Source organism: Bos indicus x Bos taurus, chromosome X, assembly GCF_003369695.1.
Source record: "Bos indicus x Bos taurus breed Angus x Brahman F1 hybrid chromosome X, Bos_hybrid_MaternalHap_v2.0, whole genome shotgun sequence".
Lineage (NCBI taxonomy): Eukaryota > Metazoa > Chordata > Mammalia > Artiodactyla > Bovidae > Bos > Bos indicus x Bos taurus.
Window position 1 is genome coordinate 112,268,156 of NC_040105.1, and position 21,450 is coordinate 112,289,605.

At 42.9% G+C, this 21,450-nt stretch overlaps 1 protein-coding gene across 1 annotated transcript; it reads right to left on the reverse strand.

Annotated features, from left to right (window-relative positions):
• Positions 1-1,191: 1,191 nt before the first annotated feature.
• Positions 1,192-11,605, reverse strand: VMA21 (VMA21, vacuolar ATPase assembly factor). The gene is made up of 3 exons (XM_027533628.1): positions 11,413-11,605; positions 5,867-5,976; positions 1,192-5,286 (listed from the first exon to the last, which is right to left on the reverse strand). Exons 1-3 carry the CDS (start codon positions 11,463-11,465, stop codon positions 5,144-5,146), a joined length of 306 nt encoding a protein of 101 aa, XP_027389429.1. The 5' UTR covers positions 11,466-11,605; the 3' UTR covers positions 1,192-5,143.
• Positions 11,606-21,450: the final 9,845 nt, after the last annotated feature.

Genomic DNA, 21,450 nt, shown 5'->3' on the forward strand with positions numbered 1-21,450 from the left:
TGGCCATTTCTCGGTGTGCCGAAGCTGTCTCCAAGTGGGCTGTTTCCTGTACACCAGTTTTCAGTTAACATAATTCATTAGTAGTGAAGTGAAGTCAATATGGTCAAGGACCCCGTAAATTCTGATTGTAAACTAAACCTTCAATATAGCATTACACAGGATTCTACCTTTGCCTAATAAAGTGCCTGCTACTTCAGGCCTGCTTTATACAGGCATCAAGTCCAGCATTAAAAGCATACATGTATAATTCTGTGTCCAGTGGTGGTTTCAAGCTGTCTGCATCAGAGCACAACCTGTTTTAAGTATGTATTTCCCCCACTCTCCTGAGGTTCTGACTCAAGCCAGGGTTAGGTCTGGGCAGTAAATCCCACAAGGAGATTCCAGTGGTTTCTGTCTCCTGAGCTCACAGCATATTTTACATTGCATACTTCTGTATATAAATACAATTGTATGTAACCTGTACATTTGGATATGTAGATGTCTCAAATCTTTTTTGGAGTGGATATTATTAATGAGAACTAGCTGGAACTCTCCAAAGCACAGGAAGCAGCTGGAATGAGTATAGGTGATCCTTGAACCAATGAAGATTAGGGACTGGACCCTCCCCTCAGTGGAAAATCCTTTAGCTCCACACTCCCCACCTGCGGTTCCCCATCTGCAGCTTCAACCAACCTCTGAGTGTTCAGTGCTGTAGTATTCAGTACTGAGAAAATCCGTGCATAAGTGGACCCACTTGGTCCAAACCCGTGTTGTTCAAGGGTCAACTGTACAACCAACAAGTGGCCTAGAGGACCGAGGAACAGGGCACTGGCATGAGGGGATGGCATGTTGGGCATCACCAGGAACTGACTACCCCTGTCTAATAAAGTAGCCACAAGTATTTCCCAACCTCACTCCTTCAGTGGTATTTGAAGCCCATTCACTCCCAAATGAATTTTCTTAACCCACAAGGCAAGGAGCTGCTGTCTTTCCCCCACTGCTCCACCAATTCTCATGGGCCCATCACAACCCTTCCTGTCTCAGCATCCCTCACGGCCCCACCCGCTTGAATACCTCTGGCCTACATTTCCTGCACAAAAGCTTACCCTTGACAGCTCTGTTCATATCTGATATGGTATAAACAGAGAGGTAAACAAATGTAAAAAACTGAAGAGGTTAATATACCATTAATTGAACGAGGAGACATCAAGGTGGCATTATGAACACTTTTTTAATGACAACAGATGGTAAATTTATACAAATTACAGGTTAGAATATAACGAATACAAAACCCATCCAGATAACAGTTAGAAAAGCATCACTTACAAAAGTAAATCTGATTCAAGTGGCTAAAGAACTCAAGCCCCCCCATTTTGATAATTACACGCAGCTTTTAAGGTAGCGCATCTAAACTCTGCCCCTTGTCAGGGCACTATTCAAGACTACAGCATATTCAGTGACTCTAAAGCTCCTAACACTTTTATCATCAAGGTCAGGACATCTGGTAACAGGTTCACTAAGCAAAAAAAAAACAAGAATATGTGAACGTTCTTTGCAAACTGTAAGGTGCTGTGCAGATGTTAGCTATTGCTATTATTACTGTTCAGTGAGATTTCACTGAACTTGAGAAAAAGGAAGACTAGTCTGTGTAACTGACAAATATGACCTATAGAACATCTTCAAAGGAATGCAGGTATTACTTTCAAATACACGTAGCAAACAAACAAGCAAGGAAAGTATGGCCAGGAGTGATGGTAAGCTGAGGAATTCCAGACTATTTAATGAATATATAAAGGATTAATCTGTTCATCTGTTACATGTAATATATACCATTAGGATCCCAAAGTCCCTGAAAATAATTTATTTTCTCAGGTGACCCTTTTTCCCCCGCAAAAAGGAAAAAGAAATCTTGTCAAGTTATGAATACGCTGCTTCAGTCCAGCTCTTGCAAAAACAATCTTAAATGTAAGAGCAGAGTCTGAGTTAATAAAGTTGTACTCTTCTGATGGAGCACAGAGTGCCTGACAGCAGAGATATCTGTTGCTGACCTGCTGCTGCTACTGCTGCTAAGTCGCTTCAGTCGTATCTGACTCTGTGTGACCCCACAGACGGCAGCCCACCAGGCTCCCTGTCCCTGGGATTCTCCAGGCAAGAAGACTGGAGTGGGTTGCCATTTCCTTCTCCAATGCATGAAAGTGAAAAGTGAAAGTGAAGTCGCTCAGTCGTATCCGATTCCTAGCGACCCCATGGGACTGCAGCCTACCAGGTCCCTCCATGGGATTTTCCAGGCAAGAGTACTGGAGTGGGTTGCCATTGCCTTCTCCGGCTGATGACCTAATATGTGACAATTTTATTTATAAAATGGGCCTAACAGTCTACAACTTCACTTGAGCATAAGTAAAAGAACAAACATGAACTTTTCTGGAGACAAGAAGTATACACTAGATACATTTAAAACAGGATATAAATTCTCATGTACCTTTCATCTTTCCTTGGGTACACTTATCTAACTGCTTTTACTGGTGTCCTTGAGTACACTAGCTGTATATATAAAATTTATATGAAAATGGAAAACACCAAACAAGTCAAGTAGTTGCTTTGGGGGCAAAGTTGATGAGATCTTTATGATGAAAATAACCTTACAATATATTTCTGTTAGATTCCCATGAAATGCAGGTTGGTTGTTGTTATTGTTTTTAACGGAGGGTTTAAATTTCTTCAGTAACAACTCAAAAGTGAATTCAAATGTAAAATGGGATCCACTTGAAGAGCTAGTGACATCAGATGCATTCTACAGCACACTATTTTTTAGCACAATGAGAAAAGAGATTATATTCTGGGGGGCAAAATGGGAGGTGAGGTGAGGTGAAGGTCATATGTTAAATCAGTAGCCTGTACTGACACTTCAAGTTAAGACCCCTAATTGAGGTTATTCTTACAAACCATTTTCAAACAATAGTGAACATAGTCCTACCTTATAATATTTATATAAGGGCTCAATTGTAGCTTTTCTTTCTATACATCCTGAAGTATGTACATTGTACAAGAGGAAATCACTAAGACATCTTGAAAAATAAATCTATTTGTCATACACTGTATTATTTCAACAGCAGCAAACTAGTGAGTTAACAGTTAAAACCTTAAGAAAATATTAACTGGTTGGAAAGCAAGTTTTTATTGTAATAATTCCATATATCAACCTTAGCATCCAAGTGTAACTTTCAAACGCTTGGTACTAGTTCCAAGAGGAAATTACACTGTTTTTGCATGAATCCCTAGTTTAAATACTTGCAGAAAAACACCCATATTATCTATTCAGCAAATGTCTGAAATCAAACAAAATAATCCAACACTGGACATCAATATTTTAAAAATAGCATAAGATTCCAAAAGTACAAGAAAAACCTTGGCATTATAGAAAAAGAAATTAAGTGGACAAATTCTAAGTACAACAAGACATCTAAAGAGGGGACCATCTAGAAATCTACCTTATAGTACATTAGATTCAAACTGGAGTATTTGACAATTTCATATTATTTGTGCAATTGTATACCAAAACTGTAGTCTTTTTAAGAAACCATGTTCCATTCAGAATAACTACCTAAGACATTTAAACTGCAAATAACATTTAACTATAAGCAGGAATAAAAAATAGTCCTACAATAATCATTTTGGTTTTTCTTGGCAATTAAACATAAAAGGCTTCTTGGTTTTTATGCCTAACTACGTCTCTGCTCCTTTAGTCCAATTCCACGACATCCAAAAGTAGAGGAGAACTAACAAAATCCAAGATGGCAAACACTCACAGCAAGGGCCATTGTATGAGGAATTATTAATGACAGAGATACATACAATGAAATATCTAGTTAGAAGAGTAAGGTAGAATGTGCTGTTTAAGAAAACATCCAATAATCACTCATCTGAAAAAATGCAAATAGACACCAGATAATATTGGCAGATTCTGAACTTAAACCAAACTTTTACTGTGTATCAAACTAGCATTTAGAAATGCACAGGGATGTAAACCAAAACAGTGGTTATCTCCAGGTGGCCACACTACAGGGAATTAACATTTTCTTCCTGTTTTAAGATGCATTCTTCCCTGCGTGTGTTTAGATTACACACAAATAGTACCAAGTGGTTGAAAAGAACACAGACCAAGGATACTAAAAAACGGGGTCTTTTTCTATCAGGAAGGACTTCAAGGATTATCTATATATATCTGGGACATAATAGCACTGATTAAAAATTCCAAGAATACTTCCTGGGTGATAAAAATAATTGATTTTCATGATTGTTTACACTCTGTAAGTATGCAAAAATGAACATATTTAAATGTAAATTCTTTCATATACATTATTTAAAAGTAGGAAAAACCGAGTTTACACAACCTCATAATTAAAGTGTAAGTTCACTGTTGAGTGACAGAGCAAAGCAGACCATTAAAGAGCTTCTCTGAAAGGAGGAGGCTGGCCTGTAAGAGGCCTTTAGGGAGCAGGCCAGGTGCCCAGGCAGCTAGCTCTTTGCTTTGCTATCTGCATTCTTTAATAAACCCAGTCTTTTTACATGAATGGCTGTGATTCAGCCTAGTTTCCCCATGAAATAATGTAATGAAAGATTTCTATTGACTAGGGATTACTACTACTTTATGCAAAATTTCTCAGTGACACTCAGATTAATACCAGTGTCCACAATTTAAGCAATTTTCAACAGGCATTTACAACCCAAAATCTAATGACTTTGTATTTTCATGATAGTCAGGAAAAGTGTTCCAGCGAAAAATAAAATTTAGATTTGCTCCACTATGTACATCTGAATACAACCAGAGCATAAAACAAAGCCAACTAAAAGACAAAATGCTATAAAACATTTTTTTGTTGTAAGATAATCAAATTCTTCCCAGAATAATGCATAATTAATTTCACATACTTATTTATAATCAATTTAGCTTTTCCAAACTCTCATTTGCAAATGAGAGACTCAGACAATTAAAACTGATGATACAAGGCATTGTTTTAGAAGGAACAAAATTTACATTGGTCAAATGTGACTCCTCAAGATTGATTTTAACAAGTTCTTACAACTTTATTGAAATCATCAATATCCCAGATCAATTTACCATTTTAAAAAATCAATTTAACACTATCAAAAGGTAATGTTCACTTTAATCCTGTTTGCCTTCACGCCACTGCCGTGAGCCTTCATTCCAGGCCACATAAACAAAGAGGGCCAGCACCACGTGGACGGCGACCACTGCAACAATAGCAGCATAAAAATAGCTGTCCCTATTGGACATCCCAAAGGCGCCTATCAAGAGAAAAAAGTTTCCATTTTATTCCAAAATATATAAAAATATAAAAATCAAAACATTATTTTTATTAGCTACATATTTATTGAACAAGTCAGACAATTAAAAAGGAATACTTTGTGTGGTGATAAATCAAGTATTCATGTAAAGATGTGAATACCTTCTACACATGAAGAACATTATTTTCAATGAAAATCACAATTAATCACTTCATCTAAGGACTCTGACATAATAAAGAGGGCTTTATTTTCTCTTCCTTCCAATGTCTGCCAGCAAGGAAACATTCCCCCAAAGTCCTCCTCCCATGTCAACCAACTCTCGCTCTCCAGGGACTGTTAAAAGAAAGGATCTGCAAGCTATCACACAGAAAACCATAAACCAATACGATGTCAAACAAATAACTGAGTGATAAAAAATTCATTTCATGAAGATTCATTATGAGCAATGGGATTTTTGAAAAGCAAAACAGAAGCAAGCAAGCAAATTAATATCCAGTTTACAGATATAAAGAGATCATGAGAGCATAGAATCTCATATATAGTTAAGGGCGAAAATGTCTTGTTTTATGTCTAGGATTACCTTCAAAAACGTAAGATTTAGTTGTGAAATATAACCCAATAGGTACAGTGATCATTAAAGCTGTGAAGAACAGGAGCGTCTTCAGAGTGGATGCTAATGAACTTTCATTTCTGGAAAAAAGTAAACAAAGAGAAAATCAGAGCCTGCAAAGCCATTTCAAACTATTCTTGTGTTCGTAAATGCTATAAATACCCACAGAAAAGATGCTGGGAACCTTGCCCTTGCCTAGAAAACAGTGGCCAGAAGAAGAGCAGTGCCAGGGACTCAAAATTCGAATAGCCTAGAGATCCAGTGGCAGGCCCAGGGTGAAAAGAAGTGTAAAGTGCAAAAAGTGGTTTGGAATCTTCCAAGTGCTATGCAAATATACACGATTTACAGAATTCAGGATGGAGGTAGCAAGGCAGAAGATACACAGAAAACAACTAATGAGGTTCCTTCACAAAGCATCCTATCAGCGGCTAGCTGAATACAGTACAGACAAGGTATGAGACTCTCCAAAGACAAAGGAGCCCAGAGCAATCTGGATGCAGCTGAAGGAAACTTTGCTCACATTTCTTTGTAATTAAGTAGCGAGAGTACAATTTAAATGGTCTTCACACAGCATGGATGCATTAAAAGTTTGATATCAAAACACTTTATGTTCCGTGCATTGTATCGCTCATAGACTTTTAAAATCAATGGAAATATTCCAATGGGAAAGTTTTGTTCCAGAATACAATAAAATGATTCTGAAGAATGTAATCAAGTTTCTAAAATCATACTATTAAAGAAAAACAAGTTAGATAAATGGCTACTTAAAACAGTAACAATGGGTAACATAAAAGCGTCCAATAAAGGAGAAATGATTTCACAAATGATGCTTATCAATAGGGAACCATTAAAATTTATTTTGACGATTATTCAGTAAATATCTGTGTGAAAAATCAACAAGGCAGATTACACTGTTTTTATGAGAATCAGCGGTCTGCCAAATAAGCCCTGAAAGGCCCCTTGCCTACTTCTGTAAATAAAGTGTAACTGGCATATAGCCACACCCACTTGTTTATGCATCACCTAAGACTCCAGGGAGATACAGAGACAGAGCTTGGTAGTGGTGCCAGACCACATGACCCTCAAAATCTAAAATATTTACTATCCGGTCCTTTCCAGAAAAACTCTGCCAACAGTATAGATGTATACTATTTCGATTATATTCAAAAGGTGTGCACATGAAAAAGGACTCCAGATTAATACACAATAATAAAGTAACTTTCCCACTTTCAAATATTCTTAATGTTGTTTTAGCCACTTTTCAATATTGGCCCCATGCATCATCACAAATGATAACACTTCTGACAGTGAAGCTGTAGTAAGCTTCCAGCAACCCTGGACACACACACACACACACACACACACACCCCCACCCACCCACCCACCACCCCCCATCCATAGTTTTATCCTGTAGATTAAAGGTCCCTTTTCCCTTAAATCTAACCACTCTCACACTACCTTGTCAGGGATAAAGAAATTTTCCTCTACTGTCTAGGTTCTTTGCGGCTGGTCTAAGAATTAAACGGACACAAGACAGATTAACAGGAGAAAATCAAACAAAGTTTAAAAACATGTATACACGGAAGAGACCCAGGAGAACTGAGTAACTTGCCAAATGGCCAAAACCCTCGCCTTAAATATTGTCTTCAGGTAAAGACAAAAGAAGATGCTGTAGGTAGGGGTTTGGGACTTCAAACAGGAAGAAGACAATACACATGGAGATGGAAAAGCAGATATTTGGTCAACAAGTGTTTCCTAGGCCATGTAGAGTCTATGGGACCCAGAGTAGTCTCTGGTTTCTATGCTCTGTCCCCCGACCCCACCACACCTAGCCCATATTCTTTGCAAATATCTCTGGTGACAGCTCCCTTCCAGGAACAGGCCCTCTGTCTAAATTTTTTCAGGCAATTAAGGGGAAGCTTAAAGTTTCTTCCTGAGTCTCTGGGGCCTTGACGGTTTTCAGTTTGAAATAATCTGCACATCAAAGAGACATTTTGGGGCCGCAAGTGTTGCTCCTCTATAACCTTAACACATGTCTAAATTTATGTTCATAGTCAACACTTGAACTTAATTCTTCCTGGTAATCCTCAGCAAGAGGTTCCAGTTTTTATCTACATCTCTATGAAGAATACAGCCCAGCCATCAAGGTCCTTTCAAAATAATAAGCTGCCTCTCCTCTAGGCAGCTTTCCTGATTATGCCAGCTGGAACGATTCACTGTTCTGGGACCCAACCACACTTACTTCATGCCTGTTATCACAGCACTTAACATGACAGCTTGTGTCCCAGACAGTCCAATGTGTACCCAGAGGTACACATTGCTTTGTACCCCTAGAAAATCCAGGCAAAGGAATTCTTATAATTGTGTGTATACCATTACAGGGTGGGAGGCTTCTGGCAGCCCAGAAAGAAAGGGAACATCTTAAGTTTATACCGATGGTCTACAAACTTTTTTGACTGTGTGATCCATCATTAAAGTTTTGAGCTGCTGCTGCTGCTAAGTCGCTTCAGTCGTGTCCGACTCTATGCGACCCCACAGACGGCAGCCCACCAGGCTCCCCCGTCCCTGGGATTCTCCAGGCAAGAAGACTGGAGTGGGTTGCCATTTCCTTCTCCAATGCATGAAAGTGAAAAGTGAAAGTGAAGTCGCATACCCCCATATTGGCATAATGATTTTTAAATAAATTATCTATACACATATTAGTCATGGAGTCTTTAAAATACAAAAACAAGGAAAAACAGATACTAAAAATGTTAAGGTTAAAAAAATTTACATAGAAATCTGTTTTCTTTCCATACTTCAAGGAAACATCTTTTAATACATCTCACTTTAGTGATCACTGAGATATACAATTCTCATCTAATATACCTAAACTTCCTTACACTGTTTCCTAATATAAAATTTTTAGAAAATTTATCTTCATCAAGAATGAGTGTCTGCAGTTCTATAAAAATACAGAAAAATCATGTCCACAGAAAACAAAAACCACTAATTTGAAAAGATACATGCACTCTAGTGTTCACAGCAGGATTATTTACAATTGCCAAGATACAGAAGCAACCCACGTGTCCATCAACAGATGAACAAAGGAGATGCAATACACACACACATGCATAATACATACAATGGAATACTACTCAGTCATAAAAAAGAATCAATGTGCCATTTCCAGCAACATGGACAGACTTAAAGGGCATTATACTAAGTGAAACAAGCCAGGCAGAGAAAGGCAAATACTGTATGATATCGTTTATATGTGGAATCTAAAAAATACAACAAACCAGGGAATGTAACAAAAAGAAGCAGATTCACAGATAAAGAGAACAAACTTAGTGATTACCAGTGGGGAGGGTTGGGAGGGGCAACAGGGGGGAGGGGAGTGTGAGGTACAAAATACTGTGGAGACAGGCCACAAGGATGTATTGTACAATACAGGGAATATAGCCAAAATTTTGCAGTAACTATAAATGGAGTGTAACCTTTAAAAATTGTGTAAAAAAATTTAAAAATACATACATACATACAAGAAGTCAGTATCTGGCCAATTCTTTTGTGGACCGACCCCCAAAAAAACTTGGCCTTCACAATGTTTGTGTTTTTGGTGTGCAAAGTTCAGATCATCTAATCTGATAAACAAACAAAGCTTGAGAATCTAGAGAAAGGGAAGGTTAACCAGTTCATCTGTTCTTTATCTCTTGACTATCAATTATCTGGCCTGACTTTGAGAAAAGTTTGTTACTGAAAAGAGAATATAATATCATGTTTTAAAGCACACAAAATCACTTACGATCCCACCACCCAAACACAATCTTTTCTGCATGTTAATTTCTAAGCCCACACATTCTACATAGAGCATATCTCAACAACTTGCTGCTTGTCTTCAATTCCTTCTTACCTCTCTATCTTAAGCCCCCAAAATTTGACTTTCAGTCTCTCAAATACAGGACTAAGTTAAGCATACAAACTTTTGAAAACTAGTTTTCAAACTTCCTCCAGTGTTTATATGACATTTTCTCCTTGGCTTCCAGCCACAGCCCACTACAGCCAGTGGTTCTGCTGGCACAAGCCAGCTTGGGTATAACCTGGTGAGGTATTCCAAAACAAAGCAACTGAGGTCATTCAACTAATTTATCCTATGTGTCTCTGAGCCTTCTTAGGAAGAATTCGAACATTTAGAGTTAGAATTAGCCTCACACAAATAATTGAGGATTGTGCCCCCACTCTGAGAACCATCTAGAGTTTACCCACTTCAGATAAACTTCTGCAGGAATCACTAAGCAGATGAAGCTTACCATGTTCCCCTTTATGGCAAGGCCTATACTGCAAGTAGATTTCACTGCAAATTCCATGCAGAAACACTAAAATCAGTCTAGGAGGCGTACGCTGTATTTTAAGTATACTTAATATAAATATTTGTTGGAGGCCTCACTAATAAACAGTAATTTTTTTTTAAAAAACCACCTACATCGCCATTGTGAGAGTGAAAAAGATCACGGGGGCTCCAAAGATCGTGGGCTTGGACAACTGTTAGCTTTCAACACTTACTAATTGTGCGAGGTAATCCTGTGATCTTGCGCAAGCCACTTATCCTGAGTCAACTTCATTGTTTTTAAACAAGTAGCAAACTAAGCACTTTTAAAATTCTGATAATGTATGTAACAAAGCGGGTAAAGAACCCGCCTGCAAGGCAGGAGACACAGGAGACGTGGGTTCGATCCTTGGGTCGGGAAGATCTCCTACAGAAAAGAAACAGCAACCCACTCCAGTATTTCTTGCCTGGAAAATCCCATGGACAGAGGAGCCTGGCGGGCCACAGTCCATGGGTTGCAAAGAGTCAGACACGACTGAGTGACTAACACACGGGCATGTAACAAAGCACCTAAGCTGGGCCTGGAGCACACACACTGAATGGTAGCTAAATCCTTCCCACCTTCTGACCTCTAGAGGTATCATGGGCCAGGCTAGTCCACAAGGACCACCTGCTCTTTCCTCAGGTTCCTCCTACTCAGCCACCAGCCCCCATCCTGCTGATTCCCTGAGGGAAGTAGACTCAAACCCGGGGCGGCCCTTTATCCCTTCCACTCGTTCACTCATGCAGCAAACATTTATTAAGCCCTGACGATGTGGGCCCTGCAGGGAACCCGGAGATGGAGAAGGCCCGGTTCCTGTCCTCAGGGAGCTCACCCTGCAGTGGGGAGAAAGGCTGCAAGATCGCAATACAGACAACAGAGAAAGAAGTGCTAGGCCAGAAACAAGAGTTGAAGAACCCGCCCACCTAGCCACCATGACCCCGGGTCCCTCGCTCCCGAGGGAAGGGTAGGGCCCCGGCGTGCAGACGATGCAGGGCCCAACCTGCTTCCCCCCTCCTCGTCTAGCCCTCAACCCCAGCCCCGAGGGTCCTGACCTCATGCCTACCCACCGGTCGGCCCGGGCTTTCCCTCTCGCCCCGCCCCCGGCCCGGGCCAGTCCGCCTGGTGCTCTAGGCCCCCGCCTGACTCCGCCTCGCTCCGGACTACCTGAAGTCGGACGGCTGCAGCGCGTTCAGCGCCGCTTTATCAAGGCGCTCCATGGCGTCGCCACGGCCGCAGCTCAGACGCTCAGACGCCGGCTGGGCTCCGCAGTCGCGCTCGGTCGGGTAGGCGGGCGACCGGTCCAGGCGGGCCACGCCGGAAGTGCCGGCGAGTGCCGGGCTGTGGGCTGCAGCGCGCAGGCGCGGCGCCCAGGTGACGCCCGGTGGTGGTGGCGGCGGCGGCGGCGGCGGGCGCAGGCGCGGTTGGGAGCCTGCATGTGACTTACCGGCCAGGGCTGCGGGGCGTACGCCCTGCCAGGAGCGGCCTGCGCTCTAGGAGCAGGCCGGGCGAGTAGCCCAGCCACTCCACGTTGAGCCGGGACTTGCCTCGCAGCATTGTCCTCCGGGGAGGGCGGTGCTGCGGCCGCCCCCTGAGCGCGCGCGAGCAGCTCTCGTCTCCGTTCCGGCCCCTGCCGCCGATCTGTGGTTGCGAGGCGGCTGAAACAGATGATCTGCGAGGAAGGACGACCAGGAGGACGACTGGGGTGCTAGGCAACCAAGCAGTTTCCGACGACAACAACAACACAAAAAAGCAGTGCACATTATTCCCCAGCCCTTGAGTAAACGCCTCATTAATTATTGCCCGCAGTGAAAGTCCAGCCTTGGGAAGCTGGGAGGAGTTAGTTTAGCACTCACCCGAGTCTGTCAAGCTAGGGAATGTCAGAGCTGAAAGAGCTCTTGCTGAGAGTGACTGTTCCAGGCCAGACGCTGGTGATCCTAACTTCCACCTAAAGTTAAAAACATTTTGCAGCTGCTCAGAAAGCTGCCAATGAGACAACAGGGACTCAAATAGTAAGGGACAGATGGGCCTCCAGGGCTGAACAACTGGAGAGAAGTATAAACGAAAAGGGTGCATGAGCCTAGGGTCAGGCTTGACAAAATTAGGTTGCCGCTGGCTGCTAATAAGAGGACAGCCCTTACATGGTCAACGCCTGGAAAAGGCCACTGACCACACATCTATTTTCTGCACCGAATGGATACAAAGACCGCATCTGAAATCATGACTAAACCAACAGCTTAGAGCCGCCTTAGGGGCCATGGACTGGAAAGCAGGAAACCCGGGTTTGTGTTCTAAGTACTAAAATTGTAATCACTCTGTGGGCCTCATCTAGACCCTTGGGGTTGTAAGAACTGCCTAAAGCCAGAACTACAGTAGTATTAGAGAGACTCTAGCTTGTGGGTTGGCAAACTGTGGCCAGTCTGCCAAATACCTGTAGCATGTCTGCCACCTGTTTTTCTACAAGGTGTGCGTTAAGAATGGGTTCTCCACTTTCAGATGGTTAAAAAAATCAAAAGAAGAATAGTATTTCACTACATGTTAAGATTATATGAAATTCAGATTTCGGTGTCCATTAATAAAATTTTATTGGAACTCAGCCATGCTCATTCTTTTGTATTGCCTATGGCGGCTTTCATGTTACAATGACAGCATTGTGTAATTATTTGTGACAGAGACTGGGCCACAAAGTCTAATGTATTTACTATCTGTCCCTTGCCAGGGAAAGTGTGAGGACCCTTGCTCTAGCTAATCACCTTGGGACGAGGTTCCTGAAACCCTAGGGATCCAAAATGTAGTAAAGGGGGCACTCTCCGACATAAATGACAGCAGGATCCTCTATGACCCACCTCCCAGAATATTGGAAATAAAAGCAAAAATAAACAAATGGGACCTAATTAAAATTAAAAGCTTCTGCACAACAAAGGAAACTATAACCAAGGTGAAAAGACAACCTTCAGAATGGGAGAAAATAATAGCAAATGAAGCAACTGACAAAGAATTAATCTCAAAAATATACAAGCAACTCCTGCAGCTCAACTCCAGAAAAATAAATGACCCAATCAAAAAATGAGCCAAAGAACTAAACAGACATTTCTCCAAAGAAGACATACAGATGGCTAACAAACATGTGAAAAGATGCTCAACATCACTCATTATCAGAGAAATGCAAATCAAAACCACAATGAGGTACCATTTCACACCAGTCAGAATGGCTGGGATCCAAAAGTCTACAAGCAATAAATGCTGGAGAGGGTGTGGAGAAAAGGGAACCCTCTTACACTGTTGGTGGGAATGCAAACTAGTACAGCCACTATGGAGAACAGTGTGGAGATTCCTTAAAATACTCGAAATAGAACTGCCATACGACCCAGCAATCCCACTGCTGGGCATACACACCGAGGAAACCAGAATGGAAAGAGACACATGTACCCCAGTGTTCATCGCAGCACTGTTTATAATAGCCAGGACATGGAAGCAACCTAGATGTCCATCAGCAGATGAATGGATAAGAAAGCTGTGGTACATATACACAATGGAATATTACTCAGCCATGAAAAAGAATACATTTGAATCAGTTCTAATAAGGTGGATGAAACCGGAGCCTATTATACAGAGTGAAGTAAGCCAGAAAGAAAAACACCAATACAGTATACTAACTCATATATATGCAATTTAGAAAGATGGTAATGATAACCCTGTATGTGAGACAGTAAAAGAGACACAGATGTATAGAACAGTCTTTTGGACTCTGTGGGAGAGGGTGAGGGTGGGATGATTTGGGAGAATGGCATTGAAACATGTATAATATCATATGTGAAATGACTTGCCAGTCCAGGTTTGATGCACGATACAGGATGCTCGGGACTGGTGCATTGGGATGACCCAGAGGGATGGGATGGGGAGGGAGGCAGGAGAGGGGTTCAGGATGGGGAACTCGTGTACACCCATGGCAGATTCATGTTGATGTATGGCAAAACCAATACAATATTGTAAAGTAATTAGCCTCCAATTAAAATAAATAAATTTATATTTTAAATAATGTAGTAAAGGGGGTCCTGACAATTTTTAATATTTTTAAAAACCTAATGAATTAAACATATTTACTCACCATAAGAGATCAACAGCTACTTAAAAACATCACCTTTCTTTGATTTTTGGCACTAATTATATCACATTGATGAGGTAATCCTAGTTAACTCATGATTAAATGCACAAATTATTACTAAACTAAAATAAACTATGCTATATTTAGCCAACTAAATCTTTTAAAACTTAGAATGAATGCAAGGGGGAGGGATATTTGCTTTTCGACTTTGCATATCTCCAATGCCAGGACTTCCTTGGCAGCTCAGTGATAAAGAATCCACCTGCCAATGCAGGAGACTCAGGTTCAATCCCTGGGTCGGGAAGATCCACTGAAGAAGGAAATGGCCACGCACTCCAGTATTCTTGCCTTGGAAATCCCATGGCCAGAGGAGCCTGGAGGGCCTTAGTCCATAGGATCGTAAAGAGTCAGACATGACTTATCGACTCAACAACAACAATCTACTCTGGTATGACCTAATTAAGGTATGACTCCGGTATGACCATAATTAAAAAATTACACTGACCCTATTTCCAAGTAAGGTCACATTCTGAGGGGTTAGGAGTTCAACATACAAACTTGGGGTGAAGGGGGCACACAATTCAGCCCATAACGGTATTCTAAGCTCCTCTTTGTACAGATGAGGAAACTGGTCTGGAAGGGACTTGTCAGAAGTCACACATTTATCTAATGGAACGTCACTCAAATCCTGTCTCCTAGGCTGGCACATTAGCAGCCTCTGGGGCAGTTGTGTGATAACTCAGTCAACAACCATTCATAAATACGATTTGAGGTGGGACAAAATGCATGGCTAATCTTATTAGCATATTTGTGTTTTATATAAGCTAAACCTCTGTACCTCTTTTTCTTGCTGACTTTTACACTCTACCAATATTTACTGTGAGCTCATCTCACAGTAGATGGAGAAAGAACTTGTAGCATAAACTCAGAAACTGTAAGAGAAAGATCGAAATCAGCCAGCCCTCTGGCCACTCAGGAAAGGCCTGAAACCTCCTACCTGCAGCAGTTGCTAAAGAGCTGGAGGGCAGCGGAGCCCAAACAGAGCTGTTGCCATGAGAATGAAATGGCATGTCAAGTGGTATGGTCATTACAGAGGCATCAGTAAGTAAAGCTTCCGTTGTTCCCTCTGAGAATCAGAAAATGATTCTCAAACTGAAAGAGCCCCAGTCAGGCCCTTTCATTTTAGTTGAAAAAAGTGAGAGCTGAAGTTGGGAAATGACTTACTCCAAATTCACTGAATCAGTGATGGGATTAGAGAATTCATAAATTCCTAATTCTTCAGTGTAATAATATTTTTTACACGGTATTGTTTTATATTCTGTAGTATAAAACCAGTGACATGGAAAGTGTACACAAAAAGTCCAATTTGACAACAACCTCCAGTTTGCTTTACTGACTCAAAACTATAACACTCCCCTCCCCCAACAAGTCCCCCTTTGGGTGGCCCGAACTGGGGTTGCAGAGAAATGGCCATACTTGAAACACCAACTGATACTTTCTGAAGTGGTCCTTGCATAGAGTGGCGTTTTAAAAACTAAGCCGTGAAGGAAATAGAAATAAGCTCTACCACACAATCAACAAAACTCATGCTTAAAGAGAGAGAGGGAGTAACTCTGGCTTCTTTATAATGTGGGTACAATTTGTATTTTCTTAAAAATACAAATTGGTGAAATATGCCCCCTGGTGAAAAAATATATAAATAAGGGGTTTAGGGGAGTTCTTTTAGTAACAATCTCCTCTGTCAGGACACCCTGTGCAATGAAACACACGAGTTTGTTTTTGTTGTTTTGTTTATTTGTTGCTGTCTCTGGCAACAGAGAATTAACTAATTTATTTAACAAATGAATATTCATTGGAGGGACCGGTGCTGAAGCTGAAGCTCCAATACTTCGGCCACCTGATGCAAAGAACTGACTCACTGAAAAAGAGCCTGAGGCTGGGAAAGATTGAAGGTGGGAGGAGAAGGGGACGACAGAGAATGAGATGGTCGGATGGCATCACCGACTCGATGGACATAAGTTTGAGCAAGCTCCGGGAGTTGGTGATGGACAGGGAAGCCTGGCGTGCTGCAGTCCATGGGGTCTCAAGGGGTCAGACACGACTGAGCAACTGAACTGAACTGATTTAACAAACACTTATTAATGAAATGCAAGTTTTACTCAAGAATGAGCATTTTTTCTTGAATCCTGCCTCTTTCTATTATTTCATCTCACTCTACTTCTGCCACCACCATTGCCCTAAGCAAGAGTCCAGTGGTTCCTTTTGCTGCGTGTATTCACTGATCCCTGCAATTTATATTCCCATGTCATAGGTGGAAAAACTGAGGCTAAGGAAAATTGTGGAGTTGAGTAAAGGTCTCACAGTACCCCTTGTCCCCTACTTTCATTCCATTTCCCTAAAACGTACCTCAGGCAACTTCTTCCAGGTCTACTGCTGGAGGGCTAAGCTCAGATCCAGAGCTAGTGCAGGGACCTGCTCCTGCGGTCAAGAAATGCTTGGAGTTTGTGGCTGAGGATCCTTTTCACCCACATGACCCCACGGGATTTGGAGCCCAGGAGTTGAGACCTACATTGCACTAAGCACAGCTTGTGGACATTCTGGCAAAATGGAAGTAAACGGTGGGGATCAGTGTAACAGCCCCACGGCCTACCTAGTGTGGCGCAAGGTCAATCCAGGGAGCCGCATCCTTGGCACATCGTGTGCTTGTTACTAGGAGAGGAACCCCGGCCCGTGAGGGGCGGCAGGACCGCAATTGCCAAAGCCAAGTGAAGAATTCTGGCCCCGGGGCTTTCCAGATGAGCTTGCCACCAAAGGCTGTGCTATGGGAAAGGGGACTGGACAATGGCACCTTGAGAGTTGATGTGACAGGGTCACAACCCACAATATACACACGTTGTGCCCAATGAGTGCCAGGCTGAGAGCAGGCACTCATTGGTTGAATGAAGAAGCAACTGCTAAGACCAAGACCACCAGGCTGTGGCTCGTTGAGACTGAAGTTCAGCAATACAGTCATGGTGGAGCTCATGGGCCAAGACTTCGGGGTTGAGTTGCCACATGGTCTACTCCTGCACCAGGTGGACAGGCAGGGATGGGTGGGGCACGGCTCCCCTCCCAGCTCTGGCAACTCTGATTGGCCTGAAGTCTCCTTCTGCACCTCGCAGGAGGCCTGCTTCTGCCCGGTGGGCCAGGGCAGGCCCTGGAAGGCTGGGAAGCCCCATCCACCAGAAAACCCCACCCACTACCCCTGGAAGCCAGAGGAGTCTGGGGCAGATGCAATGTGTATTCCAGGCGGTCAAGTAGGGACTCTGGGGTCTCTTGTTACCCCAGGCTGGCACGCCCAGCCCAAGCTGCACTCCCAATATTCATCCAATACAATTAATACATAACTGATGAATGAGTGAGTGAGAGACACCCAAGGAAAAACCAAAAGTTCTAGGCAGCTTCTCAAGGCAGAAGAGCTATAAGTTTTGTTTCAGGATTTTTCTTTTTCTTTTTTTGTTTCGTTTTCTTATTCTCCGTTTTGTTTTTCTTTTACTGAGGTTTAATAGACATGAAAGTGAAAGCCGCTCAGTCTTATCCGACTCTTTGCAACCCCATGGACTATACAGTCCATGGAATTCTCCAGGCCAGAATACTGGAGTGAGTAGCCGTTCTCTTCTCCAGGGGATCTTCCCAACCCAGGGATAGAACATAGAACATTATTTGAATTTCAGGGGTACACGTGTTCTTAATGATCCGTGTTCTTTGTTTTTACTTGTTCTTTTTCTGTGATTTGGTTGTAAAAGTTACAAAAACTAGAGAAAGGAAAAGTGCTGCAGAAGTGGGTAAATGAAGCCCAGGAGAAGCAAGACATCGAGGAGCTGGTGATTTAGGCACAGTGGAAAATACACAATAAAAGAGGAAGAAGGAGATGGATGACCACGTGTGGCCTTGGCCTTCCTGGCTGAGCCATTCTAGGCACAGTGCTGGGAAGAAGACTCTGCCTCCCAGGAGGGCAGGCTGAGGGATGTGCAGGTGTGTACGTGTCTATGGGCTGTAGGTGTGGGCATCCGTGTGTAGGCAAGCTTGTATATATTGCTGGGGAAATTGGGTTAAAAACAAACTTCCCTCCAGGCCAGGAAACATTTCCAGAAAGGTAGAAAAAGAAATATTTGTTGTCATTGAATAAGCAGGAAACCAGAGTGGGCTGCACCTCCTAGGGACTGCAAAGACAGAAACCTCAGTTGGGCTAAGTGGGCTAGGATACAAGCCATACCATTCTTAGGTTTAACAATTTGGAGTCATGTGACAGCCAAAGGCAGGATGTTATCTTCCCTGATAATTATGTTGCAAGGATTTGGCTCCAAGACCCTCAAAGAAATTCCTGAGTTGTGAGACTGCAAGAGGCATCTTTAGCCATTAAAAACATTTCCATATTAAAACCTTTACTGGCTCATTTAGCTCCCAGGTCAGGGCCAGCTCCACATAGCCCCAGGACATCCATCTCTCCAGTGTGCTTCCCTCTCCCCATTCATTTCCCCTTCTCATGCCCCCCAACTCCCTCTTGCTCCTACACCCACACCTTGGACCACTTTACAGGACATCCAAAACAACTCAGTCATGAACCGAATCCTTCTATGTCCCCACCTGAAGTGACACTGCCCCCATTTCTGCCACCTGCCAAGTCCCATTTCTCCTTTCAGTATTCCCTGTGGCACCTTCAGCCTACATGATAGTTTTCTATCTTGCTATAGACAAAAACTGTTGCCTACTATCAAGCCATCAGCCGCTACGGCCACCCCAAACGTGTGCCCTGAGGGGAATTCAGAATGGAGAATAATAGTATACAGGTCCTAGATAAGAGTGTATCTAACAAAGAATTTCAAGGAGCCCATACTTCCCATACATAGAAAAGTACTAAATGTATTAACTTGAGAGGTCTGGTTTTTGTGATTAGCACTAATCTTCTGATGTTCAACTACACTTTTTTTTTTTTTTTTTCAGCAAAAATTCCTACCTATCCTGGCTCCTCCCTCACCTCTTTGGAACAGTTCCTGTGAGCTGAGAGGCTGTTTTCCAGGCTATAGTTCTCAGTAAGGCCCCAAAATAACATAACTTTGCAGCTTTTAAGTCACACTTTTTTTTTCAGTTAACATCACTTCTAGTCATCCCACTAGGCTCTATTCTAGTGGGGGAGAGGAGAACATGACTGGTGGCTTTCTCATCTCTCTACTGCCATAACCACAGGGGCTTGAACAGATGCCTGCAATCAGAGCTGCACTGAAAATCTTGCAAGGCCCACTTGTCTGGCTTCACCCCTCCTACCCTCTTTCTGCTTCTTTGCTCCCTAAACTGTGCTGTGAGAATACTACAGCCCAAAGAATAAGAATTTACAAGACGTATTCTTGAAACAATCCCCTGAGTCCTTAGAAATGTGTAAGGACCAAGTTTCGTGCCTCCCCATGCTGCCTCCCTGCCTCCCACCCTCCATGCTCTGAGCACCTCATTCTGTAAAGCCCTAGGGAATCTAGGTTTTCTTGCAAGGAATTATGTCCAGCACCCCCTTGTGGTGGGCAAGCCAGTACTTCGGGCCTGAGGAAGCCAGGAGGGGTGAGAGAAGAGCCAGCTTCCTGGAAAGGCCTATCCAGGCAGATCTGTCCATAGCCTTGTCAACCAAGAAAGCAGAAGTTTGCATTACAAAATAGCCCCTCCTTTAGAAATCCTGATTTAGACAAGCTGCATGCTCAGTCGTCTGATTTCAGGTCAGGCAGAGATCCCACTGCAGGACAAAAATAGAACTTTCGCCTGGAAAGTTCTACACCAATAAGGCAGCCCAGGCAGCAATCTGCCACTCACTTTCCAGGAGCCACTTTGGCACTGGTGTCTCCTGCTTTGTCTGGACACATTAGGCTTCCACCTGTCACAGAGCCTGGCCAAGACATCTACCCTTCCTATCTTCTCTCTCAAAAAGGCCCTGAGCTCCGTGAGACAAATTGGAGCAAACACTGCCTCTGAGAACGTGTGAGGCAATGGAGGCTCACACCACCACAAAAGCGATCCTTCTGAAACTGCTGACTGCCAAGTGCCAAGAGCTCAGTCACTATGTCATGTCCAACTATTTGACCCCATGGACTGTAGCTGCCAGGCTCCCCTGTCCATGGGATTCTGCAGGCAAGGATATTGAAGTGGGTTGTCATTTCCTCCTCCAGGGGATCTTCCCCACCCAGGGATTGAGCCCAGGTGGATTCTTACCACTGTGCCACCTGGAAAGCCAAGTGCTCATCCAGCCTGTATTTTCCCTTCCAGAAACAAGGAGCTCAGTGCTTCCTAAGATGTCCCCAGTTTTTTTCTTGCCTCCATAAGTAGCCTGTAGATGGCACAGGTCAGCCTAACCATGTCCTCCCCTGTTCCCATTAACCTTGCCAACACTTACTAGTGACCACATTTCACTGCCAAAACACAGTCATCTCACTGTCAACAGGGCCTTACATCGTCTCTCTGCAGGTCTTCTCTGTCCTGTCCCAGGTGGATTTTTAGAACCAAATGTCTGTCCCCACATTGGTCACTGTGACATCTCACCTCTGTGTCCACAAGGTAGACACAAAAGATCCAGTGGGAAAACAGCTGGGTTACAGTGGAAAGAACTAGATTTGATATGGCAGAAACCAACACAACATTGTAAAGCAGTTACCCACTCCTTCCCCAATTAAAAACACATTTTAAAAAATGAACAAGACTTGAAGCCAAGGACCTGGACTTGAATCTGAGTCCCTCTTTTACTTCTTAGCTGTGGGACCACACACATCAATGTCCCTTTCCGGACTTTCGTTTACTTCATCTGGAAATGGTTTGTGATGAGGATTTGATGACCAAGCAGGTGTAGTAGTCACTGGATAAACTGCAAAGACCTGATGTGGTACAGTTCAGTTCAGTCACTCAGTCGTGTCCAACTGTTTGTGACCTCATGGACTGCAGCACACCAGGCCTCCCTGTCCATCACCAACTCCCAGAGTTTACTCAAATGCATGTCCACTGAGTTGGTGATCCCAGCCAACCATCTCACCCTCTGTCGTCCCCTTCTCCTCCTGCCTTCAATCTTTCCCAGCATCAGGGTCTTTTCA